Source organism: Grus americana, chromosome 12 (genome assembly GCF_028858705.1).
Source record: "Grus americana isolate bGruAme1 chromosome 12, bGruAme1.mat, whole genome shotgun sequence".
NCBI lineage: Eukaryota > Metazoa > Chordata > Aves > Gruiformes > Gruidae > Grus > Grus americana.
In genome coordinates this window covers 19,367,790-19,385,283 of record NC_072863.1, presented here as the reverse complement: position 1 = coordinate 19,385,283, position 17,494 = coordinate 19,367,790, and the positions used below count along the sequence as shown (strand labels likewise).

At 39.2% G+C, this 17,494-nt stretch overlaps 1 protein-coding gene across 5 annotated transcripts in view; it reads right to left on the bottom strand.

Moving 5' to 3' along the window:
* Positions 1-16,817, bottom strand: part of LOC129211863 (phosphatidylinositol-binding clathrin assembly protein-like) — a 32,941-nt gene extending 16,124 nt beyond the window's left edge. For 2 of the 5 annotated variants that reach the window (XM_054839604.1, XM_054839603.1), the window contains exons 1-8: positions 16,270-16,817; positions 8,235-8,377; positions 5,349-5,424; positions 5,146-5,248; positions 4,869-4,962; positions 4,653-4,764; positions 3,523-3,629; positions 2,864-2,905 (exon numbers count right to left, since the gene is read on the bottom strand). In XM_054839604.1, the coding sequence (XP_054695579.1) occupies positions 2,864-2,905; positions 3,523-3,629; positions 4,653-4,764; positions 4,869-4,962; positions 5,146-5,248; positions 5,349-5,424; positions 8,235-8,377; positions 16,270-16,399 (807 nt within the window). In that variant the 5' untranslated portion in view covers positions 16,400-16,817. Of the gene's footprint in view, positions 1-2,863; positions 2,906-3,522; positions 3,630-4,652; positions 4,765-4,868; positions 4,963-5,145; positions 5,249-5,348; positions 5,425-8,234; positions 8,378-10,986; positions 11,006-16,269 lie in introns of those variants that run through there. The other 3 variants (XM_054839605.1, XM_054839607.1, XM_054839606.1) reach the window with 3 other exon arrangements.
* Between the last annotated feature and the right edge of the window lie 677 nt (positions 16,818-17,494).

Sequence of the window (17,494 nt, the reverse complement as noted above, 5' to 3'; positions counted from 1 at the left end):
AAGAGGAAAAATATTAATCACACAAGGCTTTGGCAAGTTCCTATCTGAAATACTGAGCACAATTCTAGATTCCCACATTCAATGAAGGCCAATTCAAGCTACAAGAGATGCGAAGAAAAGCAATTAGAATAATCCTATAAAACTGCTTGGCTTAAAGTTAAGGCCCAAGTTGATATTTCTTTCTATAAATAGAGCTAGCTAAGCTAAGACAGTGTAGTTACCTCAACAACTGGTCATGAATAAATTCGGCATTCAAAATAGACAGCTAAACTCCATAGCTTGAAATACCTTTTGGGAAGGTATCAGGGACAAAAAACCCCACCAAAACCCCCAAACCCTCATACTTTTACCTTTCAGGAGGGACAATAGTTTGCAAAAGGCATTGCATGACACAGCCAGATAGATAACAGAGGACTAAACTCTAACTCCAGAGAGTTCTTTCTAGGTCTTCATTTTTTTTTTCCAAGGCCACTCTAAAACTTATCTACATGGAAAAGCATATTCTATACTTAGATTCTAAAGCTCTCTAAAAAAAACCAACCCTCAATCATAAAACCTAAAACCAACAAACTAGTAACTTCTTTGAACTTTATCATTGCTGCAGACATACAACAAAACATCAGAGATGAAATTTTGAGTGAACAGATCTCAGGTTTACATCAGAATAGGTGCCTGGGCTAATACAGACACGATGACTTGAAAAAGGCTGTATTTTATGACTCAGCCTCCCTCCCCCCACCCAAAGACATCTGACAGACTAACACCCACAGAGAGAAAAGTGACCCAGTTGCATTCATGAAATATTGTAACAGCTATAAACAGAAAGCAAGCAACATGATTGTGAAACAAGGCACCTAAAGAGAAGAATATTTTCTTTAGAGGAACTGGCAAAAGTGGCAGTAGTGTAAACATTAGAATCAAGGAAGAAAAACGCTTATACAGCAACAGTAATACTAAACCCCTAAAGAGATAAAACCATTGTTGTCAGGAACAGCTTAAGGAAACTCTGAAATATGCATATCCCAGAACAGAACATACACCAGAAACATGAACAAAGTATTTGGCAAAAAAATTAAATATGGTAGACCAGAATAGAAACAAAAGACATGATCCTGTCAGAACTTATTTCAGAAACACAAGCACACTGAAAATTAAATTTTTGTGAAAGCCTAGTATTAAGAAGTTTCTTTTAATTAATTCTTTTAATGTGGCACTGAATTGATGTACAATTATTCAACTCTTATTAAATGCCATGAAATTGACTATGGAAGTGGAATGCTTAACAGTGGCACTGAAAGTGCTAAAATACACAGGATGCTGACATCCATACAGTTCACAGACTCGCCTTTCACATCTAAGTGCACTTAAGACAAAATAGCTGAGCTATTAGAAAAAATACCGTGAGAACAGTAAATAAAAAGGGGTTTGCTCACTGAAAGTTTCAGATATAAAAAGCAGCAAATGAAGTTAAATCCCCTATTCTCAGTAAATAAAAAACTCCTGCTTTGAAGAGCCTTATAATGACCCAATTAACTGGACAAGTGCACACAAACTCAGTGAAGAATAACTTCAGACTTGAGTATAATTTGATTAGCATAATACAGACCAGCTGAATACTGCAGTACTAATCAAAAGACAGAGTAAGATGCTAAGATCAAACAGCAATAGAAAACATCAAACTCCTGTTTTCACTCATTACCTGCTGCTTACAGTCATATTTGTTTCCTACCACAAAGGCCTAGAAGTTCTTAAAGGGACTAATATTAATTGCTAGGAGCAAGTAGTAGATATTTGTACTTTGAAACATGCATGATTTCAGATGGAAATCATACTGTAGGCAGTAATGAACAACACTGACAATGGAACTTTGTGGTTTAGATTCGATTTCCATATTAAGACACTGATGAAGTTTAGGCAAATTTTTCACAGTAGATATATTTTAACATGATTAACCCATGAAATTTAATTTCATGAAGGCAGTGTAGGATTAGATGTGACTGTTCAAAGTTTACACATTAGATTTTAACTGTTTCGCACTGACTCCACGTAAACAGCGTGAGTACTCTAGACATCTACTAAGACACTCCCGTTTATTGCCCAAGTCTCGTGACAGATTGCCATTTATTTTACTCATCTGGTTACTCTGCGCTACAGAAAGAACATCAAATACTTCTGTCCCATTGGGTTGGTCCTAGGTTAGAAATACAACATGCCTATGAACTGAATGAACTTGCAAAGAGTAACTTTGTGCACTTCTCTGGACTATCAGTGTTTTCTGTTCACCAGGTCAAATCACCTCTCTCACCTCCTTTCTGCCCCTCAATTTATCATCACTAGAAGGTGTTCCCGTGCATTCCACTTTTTAGACTAAATGTTCCAGCGCAAAACCTGTATTGCACATGTCCCTCATACTACTCTGTAATATCAAAGCCAGCAGTAAGTGCTTATACAGAAACATCAAATCTATTCAGACCCCAGGGGAAAGAAGAAAATTCTTGACTGAACTAGCTAACTGTAATGTTTAAGTATGTTGAAAGACATTAAATTACAGTGAAATAGAAGGTTTTCCTCAAGGCATGGCAAGATGCTTGTGGTTTACACGCCAGTGAATCCTCTGTGATAAACACCAGAAGTTCTTGAAAAATATTTTCTGTGAGTTTTACTGCTTCAAACAATTAAAAAAAAAGTTATTAAAAGCTGCAAATTGCAAGTATTGAGTACATTTAATACATGGAAAAAGTCACCATACATATCTCCCATATATAAATATACAGAAGAGAATACATTCATTACTATGATACACACCAACCTTTAAAAATGCAAAGAACAAAATAATTAGGTTAATCAATATATGTACACTGACCTGAGTAAGATCTGGAATGTCACCCTGATCAATTCCAACTTGCTGGGTTTACAAAAAAAAAAAAAGAGAAGGAAAAAAAGTACATTACTACATGCAGTGGCAATGAAAATAAAAAAGTGATGACCGAACATTACATAGAAACTAACATATTAAAATGGCATATTCATAACTTTCTGACCTGGTACGAGTTTCACTAGGAACACACCTTAGAAATCATAAGTGCATTGAACTGCACCTCAAAGCAAACCAAACTTTTCATCTAGCCTAACTTTTTCATGCAGAAAAGCTTACAGGGCACATTAGAAACACCCACATTGCTTACTGGAACAACCACTCCATTTTGAGCAGTTACAGTAAAGGAGAGCACTGTAAATAGGCTGCAACATTCAGTTCATACATTTTGGACCATTCATGAAATTTACAACACCACTTCAGAAAGTTTACTATGTTGTCTGACTAATAAAAAGGACACCCAAGAACCTCACTTCATGTTAACGAGTGTATAGAATCTTTAAAATACCTAATCTGTAGAATACTTCCTTGTATAGCGAAATTAAGGAAACATTAATCTGTTTGTGAAGTTGTTATTATGAATGTAGACTACTGTACCAGCACAGACAGCTAAATGATGTCCTTTCCATAGATGTAGATTTATTTACCTCTGCTACTTTGAGGAATTCTGACAATTTGGTCATTCTGGCTAGAAATTTTTTGTAAATATCCAAGCCTTCTTTGCACTGGTTCTTCTTCATATCAAAATATCTTTCTGAGGATGCAAAGAAAACTCTTGTAAGATAACAGACTCCCCAGCAAAAATCTGACATAGTATTATAAAAGTTAATTTGAGACAAGCTTCAGGGAGAGGACACAAGTAACTCAAAGCTATTCAGATTTTAAAGTTTACATGAATACCTGACATCCTTTGAAATAAGTCAGTCAATAGAAAAACATTGATTTTTCTATTACAGTACATTAGAATACAATGAAAATCTTTATTAAGCATGGATATGAATCACTGCAATTGTTAAATTAGGTATTTAGGGGAATATTTTCAAGAAGTCAGTTTATTATCTGGCAATGAGGCAAATTATTTTATCATTTGAAAAAATTCCTGGGATATATTTACATTTTTAGACCCTGTATCAATAAGTTTTGATGTTTGTAAATGGGGTCAATATCCAAAGGCATCAGAATGGCTACTGAAGTGATACATATACTGACCTGACCTACTAAGAGGAGTATCAACCCCATCCTTCACTTTTTACGGTTTTGCCCTATATACTTACAGGTATTTCACTGAGTAAAAACTAATGGATCAAAGGAACAAACTGATCAGATGTTTTCATCCAGAAATGCGCTCGAATAGTCATTATAAGGCTTTGCTAAGAGCTTATCATTCTTGCACAAAAAAACCCTACATGTCATCTACTAGTCTCATGTAGATTCAGGTACCAGGTAAAGGTGAATAGTCAAGCTATAAAGAAAGTATGGGAAACCAGAAGTCAGTCATACTGTGACTATACTAAATACTTTTACAGTCCAATTGCAAAAGTTATCCACTGCACACTTATGATATCTTTGTTTTAGTCTCACCAGTCACCCTCTCATCTCGATTTTCTGTTTCAAGATTTATTCTTCTTGCCACAGAAACTAAGACAGGCTTAATTTAATGGTAATGGAGCAGAGACAATTTATTAGGAAGTTACAATCAGAAATTGTCTATATTCTTTAGTTCTCTCAGTATCTTTCACAAAAGTTCAAAAGCTAAAAAAAAAAAATTCTCACATACCTAAAAGATTAATAATCCCTTCATTGTATGCCGCAAAAAGTCTAATGGAATCTTTAAAGAGAAGCATAAAGGCAGCATTTATAACACCATTTGTTAGTTCATTTGGATTTGCCTGTGTAGAAAGCAACAAGAAAGTAAATTAGTATTTAATAAAATAATGAAACTCTCACTTCAAAATGAGAGAGCATTACCTAACATTGAGCTTAAAGTACTTACATCAAAATCAAGGAGTGCATCAAGCTGATTCTGTATGATTGGAAGGGTTTTCAGAAGCTTTTCAGCATTCATGGTTCTCATCACTCCATCTATCCTACACAGTAGAAGACACATGTTTACCAGTTAACAAGAGATCTCAGCATATTATGTGGTTTCAACAAAACTATGTTGCTTTAAAGGGCCAAAAGGAACACCAATCTATGATAAGTTTAAGAACAACTGCTATTTCACCCCCCCAACATCAAAGACCAAACAAAAGAAGCAGTAACAGTCTTACCCTCTCTTCATTTTGGTGAAGTCAACTGCTACAAGTCTATATGAAAGTGCTTTTTCATTCAAGTATCTGCTATATCGCCTAATGAAGGTAGACATATCGTAGCCTAAAAGTTAAGCATTTATAAGTTAGACATTTTGAAAGGGTACACAAACACTATCACGGAACAAAAAAAGCAATAATCTTCTTCAGTGAAAGATCCTTACCCTGCATGGCACTTTTGTCCAGGTAGTTATTTAAATTGAACAAGGTGTTTCGGGATGCAAGATACTGGATAAAGCGCTGTTGGTGAAGAAAGAGTTGATAATATCATTGTTGAGAGTCAAAATATTTAAGCACATTACAAGAAAACTACACTTACCTTGAAACTGTTTCTAGTAACCTCTATCAACAACAGAAATTACTTAAAAGGGAAAAATTTAAAGGAAAACTTGAAATTATTGATTAGCAAAGCCTCTGAAATCCAAAACTATTTGGCAAAAATATAAGTTTAAACTAAATAAAAAGACGTCACTGCCTGTGAATAAAAGACTAATAATCCTAGAGGAAGCTGCTTAAGTTAACTTTGTAGCTTAGAACAGACAAGCTGGAAATCACGAAACAAAAATACCACTCGCATTATCCAAGCTCCCACTGTTTGCATAGCTCTACTGCTGCTGTAGAAGTAGGGGATAGCCTTAGTTACAACGTTTAAAAGTAATTAGTAACAATAATGCTCCTGGAACTGTGGTGAGCAGTAGCACTGGGGTTATAATTATTTTTATATACTATATAGACATTTATATAAATTATAATGCAGTGATGTGACTAAACAACATTTTTGATAAATAATAACTAGCTCCAGAAATAACGCAAAAGTAAGAGACAAACACATCCAGATAGCAAGGTAGTTTTAAAGGTTTCTCTGCCACCATTCCACACAGATCTATGATTGTGATTCCTTGACTTCCTTGCTTCTTTGTATGCATTTTAGTCCATAAGAGAGGATTATGATCAGTATGGCTTAAGAGACTTGTTACATCTTTGATCTGCTGCCACAGAACGTTTGTTCCTTCACCCTTCCTGGTGGAAATCCACCTGTCTGTCAGGTTTGGACTATCGCACTCTGCAAAACTTGCATTTTTTTCCCAGTCAGGCTCAGTATAGCACCTGGTCTTTGGGAATTGTAACAAAGGCTTAGCACAGCAACAAGAAAACTCATTTCACGTGTACTATTTAAACTGAAAGTAGTACTTTCACCTTCTATGGGGCCCAAATGATTCCCCAAGTTGTCACATACCACCTCAGCAGTAACTCCATATGTGTTCTCAGCCTATAGCTACAGAGTTCACACAAGTCTACCACAAGCGGCTTGCCTACCAACAGTTCTAGCACTGTTTTAACTTCTTATTCTGTTTTTCAGTCGGTTTATCTGGTCTTTGTACATCTCAGTACTGCATTTAAAGAGACACAGAAGAAAAACAGTTGGAGCGTGATCAGGAACAGAACAGTGATATTCAAAAGGTGTCTATACATATTTCAAAATTAACTGCTGTTCTGCATCTTATTTTAAAAGGGCCATGGCTAACTCTCACTCTCCAGTTGTCAGGGCTCTTGCATTACACAACACACAGGTGAGGGGACTTTTAACCTGTTTCACCCAAAATTTAATCACAAGAAACAGACAGTCACGTTGAACAAGAAACTGCAAGACAGTGATTGCTCAAACAACATTTCGACCTTCTGCTCTATTTTAAGTACAAGTAAATACAAGTCAAACAGATAAAAATTATCAGATGTTGAAGAAAAAGGCCTCTTAATGTATTAGGAGAGTGAGGAATACATTCATGTCCCACCTGAAATTACAGAACTAGTGTTCCAGTCACATTATCTCAGCAGGTATAAAGGAACTCTTTCGCAAGTTTCAAACGCACCCATTCGAAGCTGAGGAGTTTTGGTACAGACATAAAAATTCAACTCTGCTGCTGCTACAAAATGCTGTACAGGAAGCAGACACTGACTTGTAGCCCACAACTCTTAAGTTTTGGGGTTTGTTTTTTTTCCTATGGTTCAGTTGTCTGCTTTTTGTTTGTTTCAAGTTTCACTGTGTAGATATGAACTATACTGGAAGAAGAGAGGAAAAAAATATACAAATTGATTTACAGCATTCAGTTTAGCTTTATATTTGGAATAAGTAGTGAGTTCCAAGCAATGAATTTTACTTCATATTATCCTCTAATTTCAGCCTATTATCTGTTGAAACAACAACTTAAGCACATAAATAACTTGGAGAAGAGGTAACAGAGTACACTATGTTTTGCAGGTCGTTTCAATTAAGTTCACAGAGCTTTGGAGAGAGAAGGCAACACTAGGTTTTCAGAGCACTTTAATGGCTGGAAGCAGTACATTTAAGAATCATCATTTCAATATTATCAGTAGTCAACAGTCGTTTATTAGAATGACTACGCACAAGTTCAGGACTAAACTGTCACCTGACCAAGACAAAATTTAATTTTTAATGGGTGGACTGTGTAAGAGAAGCTACATTTCTAATGTCATGTTCTTGTCTGGGAAGCTTTTCATAAATAGTGCTGAAATAATTTAAGTGAACTAAATGCAACAGAAACCTGTTTCAGAGAAATGTTAATGGCAACAACATATGAAGATTTAGTCCATTAGATGACGATTTGCAAGATCGAACATTCGAGTCATTATATTCCTCCTCCCTTTAGTAAGTATTCTTATCTGTTAATAGGTTGGCTGCACATTTATGGAGTGCTAACAAGACACTTTTGCCGTGCTCCTACTGATAAGCACTAGCCTAATGAAGTAAAGCTCATCAGAAGTTTTTCAAGTCTTACTCTAGAATAAAATCACTCATTATTCCCTCACAGCCCAACCCAGATACCTGCAGGTCAATCACAAACACTGATATATTTCAGTATTGAAATAATGAAGGAATATTTTCTTCTCTGGAGAAGTACTTTATAGCCATCAGCAGAGGAAAAACAGAGACCTTTGAAAAATTGAAGTACATACTTAATGCTTTATAGATTGAGACAATTTTTTAGAACAGTGTCAAGGAGGCTTTAACAGAACTAATCATGTCTTACCTCGTTTCCATACATCATGAGGTGGTGTGTTGTAATTAGAGCTTTGAACACTACAACCCAGCTACTATTTGCAGTTCTCTCAAAGAGTGTGTCTGCCAACTGTGGAATATTCACATTCATTTCATTTGTGCACTGTATTAGATCTAAATTAAAGAAAAAAAATCAAAGCATTACAATAAGTTATATGCTCAAAGAGGATCATCATATTATTTTGTGTTTGTACACTGAGAATTCATACTGGAAGCATTAACTTCAGTTCTTTGTTTAAAGAGTCCCCATATCTCATCAATAAATAACCTGCTCCAGTAGAAACTCTACGCCCAAATTATCGTCCAAAAGTCAGTGTAGATCTTCTGGATGCTCAACGCCTGAAGCCACTCAATCTAACCAAAACAATCGAAGTCAGAAAAGCAAGGAAAAGCCGAGACATCTATACTTCATGAGATCAACAGGCAGCAAGTACCCTGCAACTCCACCCTAAGCCTGAGTACCGACACACACGACAGCAAATGAGATGCTACAAACCTGTAATAAGCCTCTCTTCTAAGAATTAAGAGCAAGAATTTGCATCCACACCCCTTTCTACTTAGCTAAAATAACCTAACCACCGACCTACTGAGTATTTTGTGGTGGATCATGGCAGGTCTCAGGCTTTTGTATAAAAAGAGTTCTTTGTGTCCAGGACTGACTACAACCTCAGTAGTGGAACATTAACTTAGGAGGTCAGAGACAGAGAACGTCAAGGCTCTGCCTGAGTATTGGTACAAAACCAGAACAGGCTCCAGCAAGTACACGGGAAAAAAGCCTGCCTGAGAATGCTAGTGAAGGCATTAGCTGAGAATACGGCAAAGAACTGAATCCAGAACTATTCTAAACCCCTCAAGACAGGCACATTAGACATTTACTCTCTGAGCTAAATTTGGCCCAGGTGTGATCAAAGTACACCTTAAGGACTGGGCAAGGCCAGTAAAACAAACATCTAGTTTGAAAAGCTTCCTTTGTGGCCTCTTATTTAAGCCAAGTCTGTGAGCAGCCTGTTGGTTGCAGAGCAGCATTGCTGTTTACGTGGTTTGTCTGTGTAAGTACTTGAAGAAGGGTACGTGCCTGGGACATTGGGCAACAACTGAATACTGAGGTGTCGGCACCACTGAAATGGCCAACTTATTTGTCTGACTAGCAGTATGTAGAGGACAGACTACATTATCATAAGCAATGTAAACATGAACTTAGAGATCGCACATTGATAGTTTAGGACAAAATACTTCATAGAAACATTGCACTTAAAATTTATATCTGTCCTAGTACACAGAATATATTACAGATGTATCTCAATTAAAGATCTGTTTATTAAGAACATAAAGTCCTTTGATATAGGATCACTGTTTAGAATAATTTAATAACCAGAGTAATTTTAACACAGTAAAGAGCTTTAGATAGCACACTGTGGAGGTAGAAACCTGTAAAATGCAAATTCTAGTGAGTTACTAATTTCATTCTGATGTCAAAGGTTTCCAAACATGCACAAAACATGCAAGTTGGGATGAAAACTGTCATTTTATTATGTAACACACAAAACCACTGAAATAACTGCACAAAAATAAGAACCCTGAAAATAAGTTTTAAGCAAGCTATATATCAAAACCTTTTTGTTGAATAGTATTAAAATATTTCAATATTTACTAACGTGAAGATTCTCAAAAAAACAAGTAATTTGATAGATGCTGCTCACCACTCATGGCTGTATCCTTGTCAGATGCTGTGTCAAATTAAGTACATAAAAATTTCTAGAAGTCCAAACAGTCCATAGACAATTATTGCCTATATAAAGCAAGTCCCAATTCCAGAATTTATACATAGAGAAAACCTGACTTTGAATTCAACAGCCTCATCTACTGAATGAGAACTTTGTTACGACATTTCTAAATAATTCTCCCAAAACACATGAAGGCAAACAAGTCTTCTTAAATCCAATCAGTTTCTAAGCAAGCATTATAAAAACACTGCTGTTAGATCTTGCTCAGTATTTTTCATGTAACTGAAGTGTCTATAACCAGCACAGAAATGTTACAGAACTGTTGTAAGTCCTATTCTCAGTTTATTAAAAAAACAAACAATCAAATAAAAATACCCAACCCAAACACACCAACAAAACCCCCACAAACTCTATACAGAGTAATATCTACAACATTACTATTAGGCAACAGTTAAAGAAATTCCATTGATCTGCTGAGGTCAAAGACCACATAGCCTATCGAAAAATATTCTTTCTGCACCAAGTCCTTTTCCTTCACGTGACCACTAAGCAAGTAAAATTTTTCACTGAATATTTTCAATATTAAGAGTGCTTATTAAATAATAGATGAAACTAGGAGGGAAGATCAAAGTTAAAAAAGCTTGCTGCTCTCAAGTCAAATTAGCCAAGCTAATTTTGTTCATATTTCCCAGCACTCTCCAGAGAGATCTCAATCTTGTCACCTTCCCTAAGCTAAGATCTACCAGCAGATGTTCCAGTGGACCCTAAGATGATGCTGAACACCTGGGGGATCCCTTGCATATACTTAGTGTCTAAGACTGATACCAAACGTGTTCTTATAGTGCTGCTCAGGCATAATACAACAGAAACCCTACTGTTAGCAATGATATCAAATGCTGTAACTGATCACCTCTCCTTAAGCCACATATCCATAAAAAAAGCTTTGGCTTATGCCCCCATAAATGTCTACTACCACAAAAAGGCATCCAGATGTCTTACCTTCAGAAGGGAGCAACTGCCTTCTGCTTTGGTACACAAGACTAACAGAAGTCTTATGTCAAGTGACAGTAACACAGTGAAGTTGATAAACCTCTGGTGCATTTGAGAAGTTCCTATGTTATTGTTCCATTCCACAAGCGTGGTTCCACGTGATTGAAAACTGCAGTTCCAGCAATTCTGTAAAAGTGCTTGTAAGGTCTTCCAGCATGTGCTATTTGTTTCTGTAAGGTGTGAGCCTGACCATTTTAAAAGGCAACTGAGAGATGTTTCACATATGCAGGGCTACTCAGAGTCTAACTCAAGCTATGCTTGAGGTTAGAGGACCTGAGTGAGCTGCAAGTCCCATGCATAGACACATGCTGAAGATGACACATACTGGCTCCCCTGAAAACTTTTTTTTTTTTTTTTTTAATCGAGGGCACTTAGCACAACTGTGATATTTGGTTTCGAAATCTCCTTGAATGCATGAACACATAAACCACAGTTGCCAATACCAAAGAACACATGCTTAAGCAAACGACACATCTCTAAAAATACTAAACTAAGAATGAACGGTGGAAAAAATCTCAGTGCATTTGATAGGCCAAAACTGGACTTTGCCAAGAGCATATTGCAAAAATATAAATTTTAAGAGACTCTTGAATAAGGCTACCTAGGGCAATTTTTTAATTATTATTTTACAACTAGTAATAATAAAGCTAGCATGACATTTGAATTCTAACAATTGAGATACAGAACAAAAAAGCAAGTGTCATTTCTCTAACATGGATTCTTCTAAGTCTGCAATAGGAATATCTAACAGAAACAACTGTATGGATCTATTACAGCTGGCAACAAAGGAGGGAAAGGCTATTAACACCATATATCTGGAAGTATAAAGGAACACATGCACCTGAGACTGACAGCTGGGCAACTGTAATATGGATGTTGCCAGCAAAAAACTGGAATAAAATGTGCAGGGCAAGTGATGCTCATTTTCTTATCACACTACTTTATATAACACTTTACAACTCAAAGCATTCTGCCAATTACCCAGAGGAATCATTTCAACTGCAAGTGAAACTGTGGTGTTATTTCTAGAATAGAATTTAGAAACATGTTAACATCACACAGGAGAAAAAAAAAAGAAAAGGGAAAAAAAATTCAAACAGCTTTAAACCAGAAGGCTACCATAGGGGTTTTCACGCAGCCTGTAAGAGCTGTGGAAATCTTACTGCCTAGAAGAGTACTGAGGATTTCTTTTCCACAGCTCATGTGAAATACTGGCACATCATCTATGAAACCATACAGCTCTTCAGAGAGCAGCATGCATAAATCCAGATAATAAAAAAATATACATGTACTGGGTTTTTGGAAAATTCTCAGCCAGGCACTGACAAAAACTGACACTTTTCAACTTTCAAGTAACAAGAATATCATAATTTTCTTGATTCAGGAATATTTTCCTCAAGAGACTGTAAATACATAAGTTAAAAGACAACTGTAGTGGTTTAATATTCCCATATTTCTTCCATTTTGTCAAAGGACTGAAGCTGCTCTAAGATAGATATAAGAATTAAGACCACTTTCTTTAACTCCAACAGTCTTGAAAAAGATAATTACATTTTGTTTTTGGAAGTTGTGCCGTAAACTATAGATCACAAAAACATAAAACAGAAGAGCTTCAGCAAACTTTCTCAGTGTAGCCTAAGGAATGCAACAATTCTTGCTGGAAGACTTAATGAAAAGATAACACCTGATTGATACAAATATTTTTATGCCCATGTGCTCTTATAGAGCAGATTTGATAGCAATCTTGAAGTTTCTTTTATATAATAGCTAAATCTGAACTCAGAGTTACTTTATCAGAAGCAAAGCAATCCAGCTATTCTGTCCCACACCCCCACTAAACAAGGACATATGAAGACCCATAAAGTTTTTTTTAAAAAACTTTAAGCAATTTAACTGAAAACCACATTTATAGATTACAAAAACATTAACTATTTTTCGTTCAAGCCAAACTTCATCAATCACTGTATTGAAAAGCTTCAGGGATTACTAAAGAGCTTCAAATTAAAGACAGCCACCTTACTGCCTGCGATACTCTTGAACTCTTTCACAACTTACGCATCTCCGCAAGAACCACACTGCATCAGCATTCACCCGACAGTCATGAGCTCTGGCTGCCAAAAGTAAGAGAGGGCAGATACAAAAACAACTGAAAACTGTGATAGTCACAACGTGACATTACTGGCAAAACCTAAAGTTTGCGATGATTTGGTGGAGACCTGAACTTTCTCCTAAAGCAAGAGGTTTAAGAGCCTAATTGTGTTACATAATACAATTTTACAGCACCTGAATTATCACTTCTTACAAGCTTTGGAAATCTTGTATATGTATAGGAGTTTTAAGTTTTGATGAGTAACATTAAGAAGCACAAGAGAGGGGAAAGTAGTTAAGTGGGCTGTATAGAAGTTAAACAGGAGTTGCCTTTTCCTTTATTACTGTATTCATTTAAAAGTTTAAGATGCAATTAATTTAGGGATTTGCATTTTTCTAAATTTTGGTCTATACACAAGTCTACTCTGCCAGTTACCAACTTGGCTACAACTTTAGCATATTTTTTTTTTTATTATGGCTTCTCAATAGCTAGCCAAGAAGAGATATCACCAAAAGTATAATCTAGCCCCACTCCACTGCAACCCAAACTCAGGAGGCTGAGGGAAAGCAAGAGAAACCACAGTGGGGGAGAAGAGACAAGACCTTCAGGTGCTCCACTAAGAGAAAAGATCAGCCTCTGTATAACATGTTATGTTACCCTGAAATATTACAAAATACTACAGAAATAGATCTGCTGACTTATTTAGGACACAATGACCTACTTTAAAAGGAAAAAAACCCAAGTATTCCCATTGACATTGCTTAGGTTTTGAGGGGTTTTGTGTGTGTATTTTTCTCTCTTCAAGAAAAATATGACTATACTACTCAGCAGTTAGTAGCCAGACAAAACCCAAGACTCTTAAATACTAATCCACACACTGCATGTGTAAAATCTTACTGTAAATACCCATATTGTAATATTATTTTTTTTCTTGCTGTGGAAACATAGCAATAAGGGGATTTGAAGAATTAATCCAAATAGAGTGCACAAACCAATATTGCTCCACGATCCCCGACAGAACTGCAGCAACTCTCAAAAACATGTTCTTGGTGAAGCTTTTTCTTTAGCAGCAATTACAAGTAACACCAGATGGTGTAGCATTTTGAATGACATACACATGCAGCAACCAAGGTGCAACTAGCAGTGTTTCGCATTAAATCCAAGCTATGTTTTCCTTCATCATTTACTTAAATTAGAAAGTACTTGCACTGCACCTTGGAAAACACATTGTGTGATTTTTTTTTCCCCCAGAGATTACAATATTTCAACTAGTATCTTACCTGCTTACATTTAATACAGGTAATTTTTGTGTACAAGTGAAAAAGTAAGAAGTGCCACTCAAAGGCTTACAGATGTTTGAAAAGCAGCACCTGAGTATACTCAATGAAGACTGGAGAGTGTTCACAGGGATATGGAGATTTTTGTGGTACCACATTTCACATCTTTTTCCTCACCAAAGTGTTCCTCTATTTCAGATACCAAGTCAGAACAACAAGCTTTTTGTTTGTCTTTGACCAAAGTCTGAGAAGGTGAATAACACCAAAACAGAAGGGGACCTTCAGGAGACTGACAGCTGTGAAAAGGTTTGTATCAAAAGATACAAAATCAATCTCACTTCATGCTATTCTCAAGTTAAAGAGTTTTTCCAGGTTTCCATTTTCTTATTTTGTGAGGGTAACTTATAGTAGATGACATTATTTCAAGGATATTTTCAAACAATATGCTACATCTTTTAAACTTCAGAAGCTTTCAAACTATTGAGCAAACTGTCACCACTTTCTGGCTTCCTGTTATGTTGCCATTTCTGGACTCAAGGGTTACTTCATTAAGTTGTTCTACCGTAGGCAGAACACAAGAGAAGATAAAATACGGTAACTTTAAAAAGGTATCTTTAAAAAAAAAAAAAAAAAGAAATTGTCAGTTACACACTTTTAAGGCTTTTAATTTCAACACAGTAGTTGCAATATTCACTACTGTAGCTGGATTCCACTCATTCCAATCAGTAACAAATGACATATTTGGTTGTTTTTAACTATTTAATCCACATCAAAAGCTCTCACACAAGAAGTCTGTTATTAACACGAGTGTCATAGCATCAGAGCACCAAACTATCCTCAAACAATGTAACTCAGTAAGCTTCTTCCGAAAGCTTCAACAGCAGACTCTCCTTAGTACCACCAACTTGAACAAGTCCTGCAAAACTACCAGCCTTGACTTTGAAGAGACCAGCATAAAGCTTCATGTCTTCCTTCCTCTCTAATGAAAACACATACGCTTACTTCACTTTTAATAGGTGGTGAACAGGTATACTGCGCAATGTACGAGGTTTGAAGCTTTCAGTGCCGTTCTGAGCAGTCAAACGGTAACTCCAATTGCTATCAAGTTACTAAAACCTGAAGCAAAGTAACACCACTGATACTTTTGTGGCTATCAAGGGTAGCTTTCTGCATCTTTTAGTATACAGAAAGGAGTTTTAACGTACTAAGTTCAAATATATCAGTGGCAACATACTGTCATTCTGGAGAGGTGTACTGGTCCACCTTTGCCCTTCCCTTTACCTCGCTTCAAGCCTTTTTACCTTGTTTCAAAAGCTGCAAGACAGAAAGCTATGGTATTTCAGGAAATGTTAGAAATATTTAAATGGCTGCACTCCACCAGATGCACAGAAGAGTGCTTAAAAATTTAACTTCTCACTCACAACAGTAAAACCACACCACTTAACCCACCTTTTCCCCAGGTGCCGGATTAAATAAGCACCACTGTATCCAGAGCACACAAGCTAAGAAGCTCTGATCGGGAAGAGTTCACAAGGTTAGAATATTTTTGTTCCCCGGTCGCGACAGGGCGTTACAAAGCTCACTCCCTCCGCGGGTAAAGTAAGTTTTGACGAGCAAACCGGTCAGGTTCACCCAGCTTTACGCGACACCCCCACCCTCCCAGGTGAAAGCTGCCGCGCTCGGTTCTCACCTCTCCTCTGCCCCCCGCCGCCCGCAGCAGGAGGGGAGAGGCCACACCGGCTGCCCCGGGGCTCAAAGCCGCTGCCCGGCGGGCGAACCGCGGGCCTGCCCCGGCAACCCCCACCGCCCCCCCCAGCCCAGCCCCGGGGCGCAGGCCGCAGGCGGCCACCGCGGAGTCCTACTCACAGTCCAGGTGCTTCTTCTTGGGGCCCATCACCTCGTGGGTCGTCGCCTTGCAGACGGCTTTGGCGACGGCCGAGCCGGTGACACTGTGCTGCGCCGCCGTGATGCGGTCGGTGATCGACTGCCCCGACATCGTCGGCGCGGCCCTGGCGGCGGCTCCCCACCACCGCGGACCCGCCGCGGCGGGCAGCAAGGCCGGGGCACCGGCTCCTCCGCGGGCGGGGGCGGGGGCGAGCGCAGCCTCCCCGGAGGAAGGGCGCCGGCAGCTCCCTCCGATGAGGCGAGGGCGACCGGGGAGTCCTCGCCGGGCTCCGCCTCGCCGGGCTCCGCCTCACCGGCTCCTCTCGACCGCCGCGGCGACGGAGGCTCCTCCTGCTGCTCTGCAGTGAGGCGGCGACCCCTCGCCTCCCGGTCCCGCCGGCTCGGCTGGCCGCGCCCGGCACCGCTCCCCTCTGCCTCCTCCCGCGGGCTGCGCTCCGGCTTTCCCTTTCACATTTACACTCCTAGACAAAATGGCGGCGGCCGCGGCGGCGGCAGCGTCAGGTGACCGCGCGCCTCGCGCCCGCCCCGCTCCGGAGGGTCGGGCGGCGCCGTGCGGCGCGCGCTGTGTCCCCCTCCCTCGCCGGGGCGGGCGCGCGCAGCGTGTGGCGGGAACTCGGGTTCGCTGCGACCGCGTGCCCCGTGGGGCTCCTCCGTCACGGGCGACGTCAGTGAGCGTTTGGCAGGTTGGGAGCGGGCGCCGTCCCAGTCCCCGTTCCGCCCCCCCCTCCCAGCAGTGCAGGGGGCTCTTAGCCACACGGCGCGAGCCTCCTCCTCCACCAGCTCGTTGTTCTTTGGGTGGATTTAAGAGAAAAAAAATAAAAACTTGTCAGTCGTCATGGCGTTTCCTGTGGTAAGAGAAGTACCGCCGGGGGGTACGGGGGCACCAGCGCGGCCGTGCGCTGCCGGAGCGATGAAGGATCTAAGAACCTGCCATCAGTAGGTGGTGGTGGGACGAGTTTTGCCACGGAGCCTCGTGCAGCGACATCGGCATCTGCAGGGTTGCGGAGGTGTGCAAAGACGTCATAGCATTGCTGCGCGCTGCAGGGAAACTCTCTCTTGCAGGTTGCCGAGAAAGAATACGATTTCCCCGGAAAACTTGTCTCTTGCAGACTTCATTTGCAGAAGCAACGTCCATGAACAGAGAGCGCCCGACCTCCTTTGCTGAGCCTGTTGCGTGTTCTGCTTA